The sequence below is a fragment of the Anopheles gambiae genome, chromosome 3 (assembly GCF_943734735.2).
Source record: "Anopheles gambiae chromosome 3, idAnoGambNW_F1_1, whole genome shotgun sequence".
Classification (NCBI taxonomy): Eukaryota; Metazoa; Arthropoda; class Insecta; order Diptera; family Culicidae; genus Anopheles; species Anopheles gambiae.
The window spans coordinates 49,242,352-49,259,290 of NC_064602.1; the positions used below are offsets into that span (position 1 = coordinate 49,242,352).

General features: G+C 40.5%; 1 protein-coding gene across 9 annotated transcripts in view; it reads right to left on the bottom strand.

The window, feature by feature from the left end:
* LOC3292140 (hemicentin-1) overlaps positions 1–15,486 on the bottom strand; it is a 160,396-nt gene extending 144,910 nt beyond the window's left edge. The window contains exons 1-2 of one of the 9 annotated variants that reach the window (XM_061655925.1): positions 15,391–15,486; positions 12,448–13,622 (exon numbers count right to left, since the gene is read on the bottom strand). In XM_061655925.1, the coding sequence (XP_061511909.1) occupies positions 12,448–12,484 (37 nt within the window). In that variant the 5' untranslated portion in view covers positions 12,485–13,622; positions 15,391–15,486. Of the gene's footprint in view, positions 1–12,447; positions 13,623–15,203 lie in introns of all 9 variants that reach the window. The other 8 variants (XM_061655932.1, XM_061655927.1, XM_061655931.1 and 5 more) reach the window with 8 other exon arrangements.
* Positions 15,487–16,939: the final 1,453 nt, after the last annotated feature.

Here is a 16,939-nt window from a genome sequence, read left to right on the forward strand (position 1 = left end):
GATCCTTGTATAAGAAAAATCAAATAACGGAAAATTTAATACCTTCGTCATTTTAACGAGCAAAATTCCGTCCATCAATGTAATGGACTTTGCATGAGATATCAAACACATTCATACGTAAATACACACACACATACACCTAAAAGCGCATTTCAGTCCGGCTTACCATAAGGTTAGGTTGCTAGTGCTGCCTACGGTGTACCGGGAAGATACGAATCGTCGTACCAACCCGTATCTTTCCTTTTCGTTGCTACAACTTTTAAGCTCGCTCAAAGAAGCCACTCGCAACGTGAACGCGCCTCTCCCCCCGCTGTGCAACGAGCACTTAGACGAAATTCTATGCACACATGATGCGCACATGTGTGCGAAACCCGGATGGAGTCAGGATAATGGTCGTAATACATAATAATAAGACTTTAAAGAATCCCTCGAGAGTGTCGATTGTCTGCGTTGCTAGCGAAATCCCCAGCAAAACTCGGAAACTCTCCAGAAAGACTCGGAATTTGTAGAAAGAGACTGGGTGTGCCAGATTTATTCACGAAAGTAAAAGACAGCAGCCAACAGTTCGACAAATGTTGGTGGATGGAAGTTTAGAAAAAGACGTTGTTTTAAAATATAGCAAATTTTTATTTATTTTAAGGAATAGTTAACCAGAAACATAATGCAGAAGGTTACTGAATGGAAAGTGTACGAAAAACAGTAATAACAGTTTTTTAATTATAAAAAATTTCAGGTTCATCATTCCTGTGTAATGACGTTTGGTAGTTTCAGTACTTTTTCCGGAGCTAAATTTTCCCATCTGTTTCCATCCGGTTCGACATTCTCCACCACTGTCTCATAAGCATGGTTACGAGTACCACTTGCGTTTATCATAGGCGTACTAACCAATACTACTAAAAAGACTCTAACTATCCATCTTTTCGTACGGAGCTGTGGTATTATTCTGTTTTCTTTACCAGCATATGTCTCATAGTCTACCGAATGAGCTACGACCTTAGGCAAAATAAGGCTTGGGAATGGTGTTCTTCGCTACCCAAACCATTCATTGTTGCGTGCCGGAAAAATTCACGAAACAGTACCATATGCGACTTCCTTTTTGTGGCGCATCTCCGCTCCATCAAATCCCTCAACATGATTGCTTGAGCACGCTTTTGAGCGCATTTGTGCTGTATGGCATCTCCGTACCGTACCTGCCCTGCAGCAGAAATAAAACTTATCCTGCAGATGGTTTCGTTATAAACCAAGTCACTCGGTTTTTATGCATGCATATGATTTGCTCAGTAAATAACTGAAGTGATTGTTTTGTTATTACAAAATACAAGCAACACATTGAACTGAAATTGCTTATTAGTTGTAACAGTTCATCAAAAGTATTATACAGTGGAGCGCCGTTTATCCGGGTACCTTTTATCCGGCTTTCCGTTTATCCGTGCTGTTGAGAAATGACAGCTCAATACAAAGGTGACATTGCGTTATGAGGAGGATATTCGAAAAAGCGGTTATAAGAGCACATTGTCATAACAAAAAACACTATAATTCATGGCAAATTTCAAATATTCTCGTTGGAAAAACATGAAGTTAATGAAAACTGGGTTATTTTTATCAGAAAATAAGAAAATTTTCCAAAACCTAATCAGGAATTGGTAATAAAATAATCATATGACTCATTACCCGTGTTATTCGCTTATCCGGGCGAGTTCAAGTCCCGAGAAGCCCGGATAAACGGCGCTCCACTGTATTGATTTTTGAAAGTTTTTTTTGTTGTTTTTTTATTTCAACAATCATGCTCGTAATCTCACCGGCTAAGTGTTATTCAAAACAATGTAGGTTTGTTTGTTTTTTCTCAATGGTAGGGGCTTTGCTGTTAATTCACTAGATATTGCTATTTTAGCTCAACACTTTGTGTAGCGAGAGGAGTCGCGATAATGTAATGAAAAGAAGAGTGAAGCTGTGCGATTTTCTCCCGTTATCATGTTTCCGCCTTTATACCGGGTTGGGGGTTATCATGTTTCCGCCTTAGGCATGCGACTTTATAGCTGTGGTGAAAGACGTATGAGCTTTGATTTTGGAGTTTTTCTTCTGTGTACTATTTCCAACGTTGTGGCCTCCAATCGTCATCACCACCACCATCGTCATTATCATCATTTGCACGGAGAAAGTGCGAAGCAATGCATTGCCCCCGATACCTACATCAAAATGTTTTACGCGCAGCGGCGGCATCATTCCTTGCGCGCCAGTAATTTGTTATCAAAGGTAAAGTTTACGGTTTCGCTGTCGTAGAATCATGTTAACGTCAGAAAGCCAACAGGCGCATCGTTCTAGAAACATTAGCCGTTGGAATCATATTAACTGAAAGAATGTAAACCAGCACGTTCCGGAGCGTGTATACCCGGTACACCTCAACAAAAGGAAAGTTGTTTCGCGGTAAAAGCACTTGAGTGGGATGAAACCAGACGCAGTCGTTAAACAAGAAATTAGCAGCTATTCAGGCTTACACAATTCATTATAAATTAGTGTAGAGTTAATTTTTTGAAGTTGTTTACGATAAGCTACATTTAATGTAAGCTTTTAGCTGAACAACTTCACTAGCTTAACAAACGACCTATATTAAACCAAAAAGGATTTTATCTCAGATTAACAGATGACAGCCATGATTGTCAATTAATTTATGAACATTCGCAATGGGAATCCCAAAAGGACAAAATGTTTTCCAGGTGTTTACCATGTGTTTCTTCCTCTGAAATTCATCCTCTGGCGTACAACGTTGTATCATTCTAGCTCGAACCATTTGAGCTATTTTGAATGGATAATCATTTTGCCATTTTAAAGCTGCTGCTCACGATTAACTTGTCAGCCGGGACAAATCAAAACCGTTGCCGTAAGATGCACAAACAACTTCACAAACACTGACGGGCAATTGGTAGAGCAAAGTTTTCAAAGCAAAACTAATGATGGTGGGAATCTCATAAATCAAAAATGATTATTACGTGATGAAATAATTAACGAACGGATGACCAGAATCAGGCGCAAAAGAAAGCGAAACACACAATTTGCCGAAAAAGTTACCCATGCTAATAAAACATCAGCCCATGCCGAAGGGATGACCTTTGCGGCTCAACTTAAAAACCTGCGGCTCTTTCTCACTTTCTGCTCCTGTTCCGTGCTTCCTGTGCTGAAAGCGTGTGCGGAAGCAAACGGTGGAAAATCTGAAAGCGCCAAAAGTTGATCGGAAAATTCTTCAACATTTATTAAAATTTATAAGATTTTTATTAGGCCCCTTTGCTTCGCGGATTATGCTGTTGCTGTTTTTTTTTTTTTTACAATGCTTTGTTCTTTGGCAAAGAAATTAATTATAAATCTTATTGTTTGCAAACCTCTCCTGCTGGCACCGGCTTTTGCAATCTTCCGCCTCGTGCAGTGTAGGCTTGATCGGGTACAGTAGGCATCCTTGACTGATGATGAAAGATTTTTTTCTTCCACCGGTTCGGCTCTACCGAGCATTAATGGCTGTCGGGCAGTGAGGAACAATCGAGCCCTTGAGAACAATCTCTTTGGTGGTGTTTTCGTACGCCGTGGAGAGAAAGTAAAACAATGAATCTCAACAAGGTACGGCCGTGGCACAACAGCGTGAACAAATTCGCATATCGTAAAATATATAACAATTTGCATAATTTATTTTGATCCATTAGCGCAATCATTGCTGGAATTTAAAACTTTTTGCGCTTTTCTTTGGACACGCCAGGCACAACATAAGGGTGGTGCGTGAAGCATTAGGTGTGTTGCTACTAGCAACATGTTGTTGCGGAGCATTTTAAGGATACACAGCTTATGAATTTTTGTATATCATCGAGTAAAACTTATAGAAGATTTAACGTAAATGGTTGTTTTTACTCAGGAAGGACGGCTTTGCCGTATTGCTTAAATTAATGACATTTTCATAACGTACTAATTTTAAAAGAAAGCCATACAAATATTTGCTCCGGTAGTCACAGGATAAAGGACACTGATAAGAACTCAAATTTATATTTGCGAATAGTTTTCTCAGAATAAAAACAAACCCTTTACTTCATGTTATCAAGACACGCTCAGAGCATTAATCTACTTAGCTGAATCATACCTTTTCTAGCGAATAATTCAACACATGTAATGAAGAAAGCTTATGAATCAGCCAGTTCAACATACTTGTACGCTACAACTTTAAACGACGAACAAATGCCCAAGTTGAATCTAGAGATCGATGAACGTAATAGGTTGTATAAAATTAAATTTTAAAAATTCATCCTACCTACGTGAGCACTTTTAAAGCGAGCCCCAACGATGAACTAGAGTGTTTAGAGAAGGTTTTTCTTTCTTTCCAGCTGTTTTCACTTCGTTTCAGCCGGAGAGTTCACTCTACAGGAACCCTTCATTTGAAGGTATCGTGCGGGAATAAATAAAAGGAAAACGAAACACAACGTTGCGAACAGCACTGGCACCAAAATGAAAGATTCGTGTATCCGTGTCCGCTGCTTCTTTTCGAATGTCTACATCCCCTACTTCTTTACGCCATTTCGAACGTGAAAAGCTCAAAGGGCTGCTCCTTTATTTTCAGCCCCAGTGACTCTGAGTTTCTGTTGAGTGTATATTAGTGTTAGGGTGGCGTGTATTACTCAGTTTTCGTGTTATTTTTTTTCACTGTATGATCTGATGAAGGATTTGAGAAGCTGCTCTAGATTCGCAAGCTCCAACTTGAGGTGCAAAAAGGGGAAATGTAGCAAACCAATTGGATACAGTTGAGAAGCTCCTTTTCAATTTTTTGCACGGAATATGGAAGGCAAGAATAAACAAATACTAAGCCCAGTCAAAGATAAGGTAAATCCGTTTTAGCCAGTTGAAGCATCTCATGTTGTTAAAATCAATATCAAATGCTGATGTAGTATAAACTTCACAAACAAAAAGTAACGTGATTTTATTTTCTGAAAATGTAATTAAAATACAATTGTTTAGTTCAATTTGAACTTCTATTCAACTTCAATTTCGTTCTACTCGATTTCAGGAAACTATGTGACTTTACTTGTTCTTGTGAAGGAACTCCGGTTCATTGAAATCCGGAGTGTTGTAATATTAATAATCGCTATTAAACTACCATTCTTTAGCAGACCATTCATCGCACATAATGAAACCCTACGAAGACAATCTACTTAATGGATCTTAATGTGCGGAATCTAGTTGCGTCAAAACGAGACGAGAATTTGCAATCAAAGTATTGCTGTGTTTAGGAAAAATATTGTTTTCATTGTAGTTTCTATATGTTTGGTATTGTTAAGGCTAGTAAACATAAATTTAAATTAGAATAAGGCTACAAACCTATTGATGAAAATTGTGCTGTTAGTAACAGCCAGTCAAATATCTTAGAGCAATATATAAGAAGAAGTGAATATCTTGTGAATTATGATTTGAACAATGAGTTCTTGAATTATTCAGACGAGGCTTTTGAAAAACATATTAATACTTATAAGACATAATTTCTCATTATTTACATAAAATAAATGCCAAAACGCCTTTTCCAACTGCACATTAACACGCATACATTAGTTGTGTTTTATAACCAACACGGAACTATGAGGTAGAAAAAAATCCTCCAAAATTAGTCCTTACCACGAAACCACTAACCGCAGGAAAAGAACAGCAACGATACTGGCTATGCTTTGCAAACACAATCTCCATGACCATCTTCTATCGATCGATAGATATTACAATTATTTTAAAGATTAGTCATCCAAATGAAAAAAATCTCTTGAATTTGAAGTGTTTTCGGCAAAGTTAACAACCTTTGGCTTTGAAATATAAACAAAAAAATAAACCCTAAGGAACGTGCTTAAGGAACCTGTAAGGGATTTCATTCTACTTTTACAGACAGGGAAGCTTTTGTGAAAAACTTGAGGTGAAACAAAGCTTTTTTAAATGTTTTACTGTCAGCAGCTGAAGTAAATAAGCATTCAGTTATATCTATACAAATCTTTACCATTTGAAACTATTTCTCTTCCAAATGCTACAATCTTCAACCAATTACTCTTTACGGTGCAGAAACGTCCTATGACTGTGAAAATTGGCATGGTACGGAAATAAAAGAAAATCCGCCGCCCTCAGCAGAAAGAAACCACATCAATGCCCTGTTGTGACATTGCATTTTATATAATCACAACACCGACAACAAAACACATTCGACCATTACAACCAACACAGAACGCTGCAAAGAGCGGAAAAACGAGTAGCCACGAGCTCGTCCCACCCTGCAGGCGCACCATTTGTCGCACCAAATGCCGGACGAAGTGGTAACGGGACATTGGTTTGCCACAGAGCGGAAGTTGTCTGAAACACTTCGCCAGCGAATAGGCTTGCAGTGGGGTTCGCTACGAGCGGGGCCAAGAATTACTCCACGTTCAATCCAATTGACTCCGATTGAATGTGGTTGGCACTATTGCAATAGCGTCTTCGCCGGCCGATTTGACCGCGAGGGGTATTGCGTTTTTTGTTGTTGTGGTTGTTGTACGTTTGCTTCACTCGGCGAGAAAACGAGTTCCTTTCCTTGAGGCGCTTTATGAAATTAGATCACGATGTATTACCCATTGAAAACCGGTTAAAATTGCTCGTTTTATCCGTACTTGTGTGGCTCAACATCGATAGTAGTACGTGCTTGAGGTGTAGCAGTATAGTGTACGATATTTTTGAGTTTAATTTAATTTTAATGGTTTTTCTACTAATGACATCGTTCTTCTACTATTGACATGAATTGTTTAAAAAAATATAACAATATTTAATCATTAAATTTTTTTACAGACATTTAGTAAATATGTTGTTTTGTGTTGTCGTCGATTAGATTACATATTGCTTATCGTATGTACAGTAGGTGAGAGGTTTAATTTGTGAGAAAAATGCACTTCTCTCCCGGATGTTTCATGTTTTGACATTTATGTGTTTTTTAACTGAGAATCACTCCAGTTAGCGAACTTCCAGTAAAAAAAACTCCAATAAAACACATCCAGTTAGCGTTCACCTACTGTATTTATAGAAATATAAATATTTTATTATTAGAAATAGAACAGGCTTACATGAATTGCATGGGATAGTTTATAAAAATTGCACACTTGAACAAAAATATGATTTCGTAATATATTTTGACCCTTCTAATAAGCTTAATGTACTAAACTTACTGTACTGTACGGGTTTTGTACAGCGTACCCATTGTCCTCCAAGGCTCTTCTGTGCAGTCCAGTCACACTTCACTGCTCGCACGCTTTGCTCAAAGATCTCGGGAACAGGGAAAATCAATCATGCACCAATTGATCCGGCAAACATTCATCGAACCTCCAATCAACCGGAGAAAATGCTTAATCGACATCGGTCCTGGGATTTTCCTTGTGAAGTGGTTATCAGAACTTCACCCATAACCCAAACCAACCCAAATCAACCCGTGCACGTATCGCCGACTGAAGCCGTACACATGGCGTAAACGCACACAGAGCCCGCCGTCTCCCAGGATGTGAAGTGCCTGGCCAGAAGATATTGCCTTGACCGATGGGCAGCTAGGCCCGATGGGCGGTTGAGAAAAATCGACCCCATCGTTGGGCATGGTTTGTGCCGCTGTTCTCATATCTAGCTACCTGGAATAATTTGTATGTGTTTGTGCGTGATTGGAGCCGATTGTCATGCATGTACACCTTTTAGTGTCCGATACACCCAACCCTCGACGGCCATCAAGTCGAGCATGGTGGAAAAAGGTGGTTCACGCTTCGGGGAAAATTCATCACAACCTCCTCACCCTTCGTAGAGGATTACAGAGTGTTGCTACAGCTGGGATAGCACAGGTGAAGCGACTTCCCGTTGTTCCTGTTAGAACGAGATATTAACGCTATCTACGTGCGGCCATGCTGACGTGCAAAGATGAAACGACGGCACATTTGCTTCCGTTTTTGCTTACTAGGCACACACAAAATGAAGGGCCGAGGAAAAAACCACACCCCATTAGTCGAACGGAAGCGCCTGCATGGGCCAGATCACACAAAGGCTCTTTCGACGAGGTGAATACGACTTGCACTTCAATCTCGACCCGATTCCGGGAAGAATGTCAAAGCTGATATGCGTTTCTCCCAGTGGCATTTGATAAGATCTTTAGGGGAAAAAAGTATGCAAAAGATTGCCAAATGGCGTAGCGACGTATTTTACGTGTATGTGTTTGTTTGTTTGTTTGGTCAGTTTCTTTTTTTGTTTGAACTGCAAGGACTCAACGAACACGTTTTAGGCGATCGTTTGCTTCAACATTGAACAACAGCACAGTTGAAGCACACACGGACACGGCGAAATTATCGGTCATCTAGTCGCTGGCAAGTCGACTGGCTTGACGGCAACGATCAATAGGATGTATTGTGCTGGTGGCAAAGGACGGTTTTGTACGGTGCAAGCAAAGTTTCATAGACCTAGGCAGTAAAAGCTTAGTGATGGTTGCAAAAAATGTTCCACAGAGCTTCCAGCAGGAAAATGACGCTCACAACTACTTCACGCGCAAAAAACAAGACGGTTCGGTTTTAGAGGCAAAAACAAAGTCAAACGAGCTCTTAACACACAGCTCAGGATATCAGAAACAAGGTAAAAGCATCCGACGAATCCGTCACCTCCTTTTTTCGTCCCCAACGACGCCAATACATTCCTCTATACCCCGGGGTGCGGAGAACTGGTGGGACAAAAATGGCAAACCGGAAGGCAGACAAGCTTATGCAAATTTCGGAAGCAATCGACGGGCTTGTTGCGCAATCTGTCGTCCGTTGGAATGAGGCTTTTGGCACGCTTTTGTTTACTTTCCTTATAGGCGCAAAGTATGCTCGATGCTTCATGACGTCATGGCGATAACTCCTTTTGTTGTGCAAAAATGATTCACAGAACATTTTCCCCGAGAGAATCGAACAATATGCTCACAGGCCGTAATAGCGCTATATCAGAAGTGTTTAAATGTCCACTTTTGCTTGAGCTTTAGGCTGAAACAAACGTTTTTTTTACTTTATCTAGTGAATACAAGCGCCCAAGATTATTTTGAAACACAAAATGTAAGGCACACGCACAACAAGAAACGATCCAAAAATAAAGCTCAATGCTACGGAGACTTAACTTTAGCATTCGCCGGAAGTCTCGTCGCAGCTGCGTGCGAAATTGGAAGAGTGCTTTCCTGCAACAGGGTCTTATGGGTAGATTTTCTCGGAAACAAGTGATGAGAAAAGTTCCTGTTGATTTAACGCGGTATTGACTGCATCATTTACATCGATGGGATCGAGAGGGAGCGATGTTGTCTAACAACACTCACCCGTTCCTACATGAACGTATCTTTTTCTTCTTTGCTCGGCGTACCGGCGGGCTCGTTGGATCGGCGGTTCCGCAAGCCGCTCGTATTAATTCCAATTACACCTAAGCCCGTAGTCCGTAGTCTCTCGGCGACGCAGCAGGAATACCAATCAACTAGCTGTAAATCCTTATCGCAAATTGGTCACCTTCCTTTTGCGAGCGAGAAGCTGTCCATCCGCATCGGTGTCAAGCAACTCACCGGAGGGTGATCCTTTTCTCGCCCGCTGCCCTTCCCGCCGGCTCCTCGTTATCCTGTTTTATTTCAAACAAACACATACTTGCTACCACTGTTCTCCGCACCGAGAAGGTACAAATTTATCCGACTAACTGAAATTGATATTGATACGGTCGAGCTTTAATCAAGCGAAGTGTTCAATGGAGAGAAAATGGGAGATAATCGGTCCGCCCAAGAAGTGCGTCTTCCCAAAGGACACGCGTATGTGGGTCTCGACCAAAAGCTTAACCTTTGCTGGTATAAGAACCAGTCTGGTTTGCTACAGATGGACGTGCACTGACGAGCAGTACCGAATGCTGTTGATGGTCTGCGGCGGTCCAAGCCCACGGTGGTTTTTTTTTCTTTTTTCATCCTTAACATGATGTTGAATAATCCTTCCCCGCCGAGTCAGGATCAAGTCAGTGAATTTCGGCGGAAAGCAGGGTTCGATAAACTAATAAAGTAAGTCAAAAGTAAATTTATTGCAGAAACCTGCCTCACGAAGAGCCTTGGAGCCTGATGAAGATATAAGAGCGAATAAGAAAGCCATCAAGAGGGACAACCTACGCAGTAGTGGCGCACAGTGCGGTTGCCATTAGGATGGAACAATAAATCCTTCGAATACAGAATGCAATCTTTATGGTCTTTAAACGAATAACGGAATAGTATGCCTGTTCAAAAGGTAAATCATTGAGCATGTTTTTGTATTAAATATTACCTTATCAGTACCGAAGTGCACAAACCCGATTCGACAAAATAAGCTATTGATGTTTGGATTCCACTTAAATGTCTATACGTGGAATTATTTAGCATAAAGGATTGGTTTAAACTTTTACCATATCCTTATAAAGCTCAATTCCTTGTCGCAATCAATGCCTATGGATGTGTGCACCGGCTGATTACTCTTAGGAGAGTATAAAAACTCTTTTCTTTCGTTCATTTGTTTTGACCCAAAAACTTTGTGCACCATTCGGTACCACAGTTCTGTTCAAATCCCAGCTATTCCGGGTCATGCTCTTCGAGATGTAAGATTGCTTGAGAGGTCATTCGCATTTGCCGTGGTGTGGAAGCTCACCTCACGGAAGAAAGGAAACGCCCGAGCGGTTTCAAGTTTTTCGAAAATATCCAGCGCAAGCCGTAACCATATTCGACTCATCGGCCATCGGGTAGTAGACCAAAGTTTTGCAGGTCAGAAAGGAAATTCAATAAATCATTTTTATTGCCACCGTGAGAGAGACGCCAAAAAGAACCCGTCGCTGTCCCAAAGATACTTCAAACTTGGATGCCTTTTTGTTTTTCCTCCGGTAAACCCTCCGGATTCAACTTTGTCCCTTGTGTTCGTGATCTAAAGGGCACGTAGTTGATGGAAAAAGATTGGCAAAAAAATCAATTAACCCTCCTTTTTAAAATTCAAACGGCAATTAATGTATATAAGGTCCCAGTTTTATCAATCATGAGCAAGATGATCGGTGTTTTTCATCATAAAAAAGGTCATATTTTAGTAATTGATTTTTTTAATATGGATATTAAAACCAATGCGTTTTCAGTATTAAAACTTATAGAAGTTGTAATTATGAAGTGTATTGATCGGGTAAATGTATTAATGATGATGATGATGATGATCAATTCAAGATATATTTAGCACTTATAGCAATATTGACAAGTGCAAAGATGTAATTTTTTCAATCTATTAAAAATTATTAAAGTTAAAGCCTTCTATCTAAAGCAACGTATTGTTAACGCATTAATATGTATTAATTAATAAAACTCGGAACATACATTTATACAGTCCATATTGTTAACATACCTTGACGCAATTAATGATAATTTAAGCCACTCCCATCTGTTGTATTGGTGCAAATAGACCAGAAATTAGAATCTCGGAAGCCATATGGAATGAACCTCCAGCGAACAGTTAACGAGTTTTGCGCCACACAAATCTGTGGAAGCCCATTAGCGACGGTCATTATAATGTTCATTTTAATTTCAATTAGCGATTGCCATGCCAAACCGTTTGCAAAACGCATTGAAGCGCTAAAGAACGCGATTGGAGCAACTGGAACAGAAACTAGGGCAAATATCCTTCTTCTGCCCACCAGCCGTTGAAAAACGCCTCCTCCAGGAACACGTAGGAGGTGAAATAAGCATTGCGGTTGTTTTTTTATGGTTTAAAGTAAATAGCCGATAATGACTGTGTCGTAGGAAAGGAGTTATCGAAGTTGGTAAGGACATTTTTTTTAAAAACAAACGACGAGGATGATGGTAGGAGTTTTAATTTTTCATCTTGCTTATGACAGTTTTGCTGCTGCAATATCAATTAATGATCGATAATCACCATCGCTGCCCCTTTTCCCAGGATACGCCAATTTCATCGCCTCCCATTCTGGCAAAGGTTGGTTTTCCTCGTTCCGATTCAGTAGCCGAAATTCACATGCACGATACGCTAGTGAAGAAATGGTGCAAAGCACAGTGGAAAAATGACGACATAATTGGATGCACTTTTAATTGGATCGAATGAAGCTGTAATCTCCATTCAGCATCGATCAGTGTATGTATGGCTGCAGCAAGTTGTTATGCTGTGGAGCGAATGTGTATAATTTTGTATTAATTGATGTTACAACCCACCCTGTAAATGGAAAATGATTCACGAATATTGTAACATGAATCATTTGAACAGTAATCGCGCCAAATTTTTATCGTTTTTGTTTAACAAAAATGTAGTATTGCTTAACGTAATACGCCCAAATGAACATTTTTTTATCCCAGTGTGTTCCAATAGAGTAAAAACATACACAGTTCAGTTCCTTTTACCCATTGCGCTTTAACTCGCTTTGTTACAGAAAGAAGTAAACTGTACTCACCTTGTATAGTGACCAAGTTTCTGCGGAAGCAGTTCATTGTTGTTTCCGATTATCCACACCTTGCATCGACGTATCACAATGCGTATGCTGCTGGCGTTTCCCTTGCTGATTGCGCTCGATGGTTTTTTTTTTAATGTATTTATTTTACGTTTTTCCCCAATCCCACCTTCACTCCCTTATGTCCTGTTGGCCAAGGGACTCCTCGGCCACGGCGGGAAATGAAGGGCAAGCGGAGGAAAGAGTTGATCAATTTTTTAAATTTGCCCGCGATAATTGGTTCGAAAATGGTTGATGCCACACGTAAAAAAGCATCAACACACCATCATCGCGGTACCGCCGAAAGGTGCTGCACACTGCCGCTGCCTCCGTGTCTGCATGCACTGCCACCGAGCCACGTGTATTCACCAGGTGAGTAAAATAATTCCGGTTTATTCTTTGCTGCTGCAAACAGACACCGCTCTAGAGGAAACACGACCCTGATCGTATGCACCTCGATACAATACACAAATAGCCGGCACGGTGCACGATCGATTTTTCATGGATAATTATTTATGTGACACAATGATTCAATAATCAACATTTCGGCATTTATTTCACCGGCAGCAAGGTGGAAAACAAAACGAAGCACAAGCGCAAGAATGTGCACAATGAATTTCACACCGACTTTTTCCCCCAACTATCTGTTGTACTTTTGTGTATTTTTACTATTTCCACGGTTTTCCACGCACACTCGCAATTAACGATGCTTTTGGCAATGCTTTTTTCACACACTATCTCATCGAACCAATTGATTCAGAGCACGAGCAGCACCAATCTGAGCTAGTAACACCTGCCTCATTAATTTAACCCGCCGGCATACACGCCGATATGATATGGCCGCCCAATGCTGATATCGACGAATGCGACACGATGATGACCGCACGCCACTAACTTTGGCTATGGATGGTTTTCGTATCTCGAATGGTCGCTTTGCAGCAATTTTACTGTAGGCGAACTATTATGCACCGAATCCGGAATCGCTGTGACGTCATTTTTGTATTAGAACTCGCGCACTATTTTCCGCACCTTTTCAACCACTTGCAAACCACTGAATGCTTTATCACGCACGGATCACTCGCGAGAGAGAACACCCGTAAACGGTGGCTAAATCCAATCATGCATAAATTTTGCACAGACTGCACCACGTGAAAAGAGACATAAGGGGAAAAAATATAAATAACATTATAAGAGGGAAAATAATTCACAATATTGTTAATTAAAACATCATTATTAATTCATCAGGTGTAAGCCTTCGATAAACACACACACTCACATACACAAACGGCAAGTGAGCCGGCCGTCACCGGGACATGGAACACGTTCGTAACTGTGACGTCTTCCGATCTCCTCGCACTATTGCTTAACTCTCTTTCACTCTCTCTTTCTCTCTCTATGCTGCTCTCTCGATCCAGCACACAGTTTCCACCGATGATGGTGCAATCATTGTACACTCCCTGTTTCCGAACGCTTTTGTCACTCGGTCGACTAGTCGCCGTGGTGTTCCGGCCACAGACCACCTTTACTCCACACCCTGCGACCATTCACCGCACACCGTAAAATGCAGTGTGTTTTTCCACCACATGTATACGTGCATCGGTTTGCTCGTTGAAATGCAGCAAGCGTGCAGATTTTCCGGAGCACGAGTTCAATTTTTGTGTAATCAACATAATTATCGCTTCTCAACTTGCATGCATTGCAGCACCGAACGGTTGTGTGTGTGTGTGTTAATTCTGTTTGTTTTCGCTCATTTGTTTTCATACACTTATGGCAGAATTAATCACTTTGCCATCCGTTTGGTTGAGATTATTTGAGGATAATCTTGGGGGAGAGGCCATGCAGTATCGTTTTATGTTGATGAAAAGAACTTCATATGGAACAATGTTTGATTATTGGTCCTTGCAATAATAGGTATTTTCAGAAGAGAAAAAATTAAACTATTGGAGTGCCGAAATACATTTCCTTTCACAATTATCAGGTTCCTGATGTAACCCAAAATAATCAACATTCGTTACAACCACTATGATAGAGTAGAACTGCAACAGATCACTTGCAAACCGACTCTTGAAACACATAAACAAACACAACGTTTGCCTTGTGAAAAGCGGACCCGGAAATACTAAGACCGTTGAAAAAAAACACTACACACAAAAACACATTCTGCACAAAACCACGTACATCTGATTATACGCAGATGCAGGAGAATACGAAGGTACGACAAGCTTCACAAAACAAAAAAACACAGACATACACACACATACACTACTGCAGCACACCGAGTTCAAACACTTCAGATGACAGTTCGGCTTCAAAGCAATGCTGCATCTCAGTACTCGAGAAAACAATGGGCAATCCCGTGCAAAAAAGTGTGCCGTTTTTCCGGAAGTTTTCCCATCAATCATACTTAGGTCCTTCTCGGTTTTCATGCCTGCCACCGGATGATAGTCGTCCGGTTTCTTCGAGCGCATTACATTTTCGGAGGTTTTGTCTGGTCACGTCACGGCAAGTGTAGCACGGGGAATAAAGCATGCTCTCTCGTCTTTTATACAAAAAGAACACGTTTTTAACAAACGAACGAATTCACATGATGGTTCTGATGTTTTGCCATCTTATTTGCCACACAGCGAACACAATCACAGATAGGCACGAGTTAGCATTTGTTTGAATTGAACCATTTTCGCTTGCACACAGCGTACAACCCAATGCTGGATATAACTTACGGACACATCTTTCATACGAAAAAGCACAAATTCATGATTTCACTGTAAACGTATCACCTACGCACTTAATGTTGCATTTAATTCCTAAAATATCGCCCCCTTTTTTGTCCTCCCCCGAGTGGGTGTATCGAAGATTGCTCCAGGTGAGGCTGTATTTACGTACGCACACTGGCCGTTAAAGACGTACGGTGATCTCACGTTTTTATGCTGGGCTTCGAACGAACGCACCAGTCCTCTTGCAGCAACGAACGAACGCCAAAAACAAACTGAACGCGCGAGCGAAAACATACGACATGCGAAGCGCGGTGTCGAACCGTGTTTGCCGAGAGAGCCAAGAGCGAAAACATTGAAATGGGGAGAAGTTATGCTCTCGATTATGCTCGGCAGTTCTATGGTCGGCTGAGTTATGCACAGGTTTTGGTGAGCTGCAGCTCTCTACAGCATAAATCAGTTGATATTCAATAATTATCGTGATGTTTAAGAATGACGTTAATTTTAATGTATTTTTCTGTTATTAAATAAAAGTTACATTACACCCATTTTGAACTAAGGACATCATTTTATCAATTCATTCATTTTAAGTTTCGGCAATAGCTTATTCTACGGTGCTCAATCTCATTCTCCCCGTGAAAATGAGAAAAAACCAGCCCAAAAAAACAGATTTACTCAAAGAGTTGCCCAACAACAAAACTAAGGGTGAGAGTTTATTTTTTTGCATTTTTTGAACCGTTTTATTTTTTAACCATGTGAGTTGAAACAACTATAACTATCATTTGAAATTATTCGTTATCTCCAAACGGAGTTGAAATAAGTCTCGAATTTTCGTCATTTTGACATCTACTTTTAGGTTTCAAGACCAACAATAATTTACATTGTTACAGCTATTATACATCTTTTTAAATCGTAAAAAATAGATTCAAATTCTTTCTTTTGTTCATAAAAAAAACAAAATCAAATCAATAAAAAATCAAAGATTTGTTACATCAACATATAATTTCAATATTTAAACCTAGATGATACGAACATATCGCTGCCAACCCTGCAGTGAGTGGTTCTCATTCTCTCTCTTACCATTCAAAGCGTTACTCTCACGTTTGCCGGTAGAACTCATGAGCGAGACTCTGGCAGTGTTGCCAGCCAGCCGCCTCTCGATATCAACTGACCCTTTGAGATCCGTTCGGTAAAACGTGAGATGGTAAAAGAGAGTAAGACCAACGTGAGTTTTTCCCGCTTTTTTCTCCAAAGCATGGCAAACTACCACCCACAAACGGAGTATGAAACGCACTCAAACGATGGAAAACGCTGACCAATATGCGAATAAATCTGATTGAACCGTCTCCATCCGTTTTTCGTTCTACACTTGCGATCGATTCTTGTAATCGAGTTATTATCGAAGAAACTGTACCTCCATCGCTATCGGCATCATTTGCTTCACAGGCTATCTGGTGTAAATGAAGAAAGTTACAAACTGCATAGCAAATGGAACGAATTTTGCTACCTTTACCACCCGTCCCTTCTGTTAGTAATGATAATTTGATTGAAAATTGTATTATTGGTCGTTTTTCTTTCCATCGCCTCGTTTTTCTTTCCATTCATTGCGTACCATCTTCAAACTGTCTCTCCTGCACCAAGTACCCAAGTACCTCAAGCAGTGGGTGTATGCAGTGAAAAACGCATAAGCGTTTTAGAACACACGATTCCGCAATTGGTCTCGTATGACTTACTTTCCCCACAAA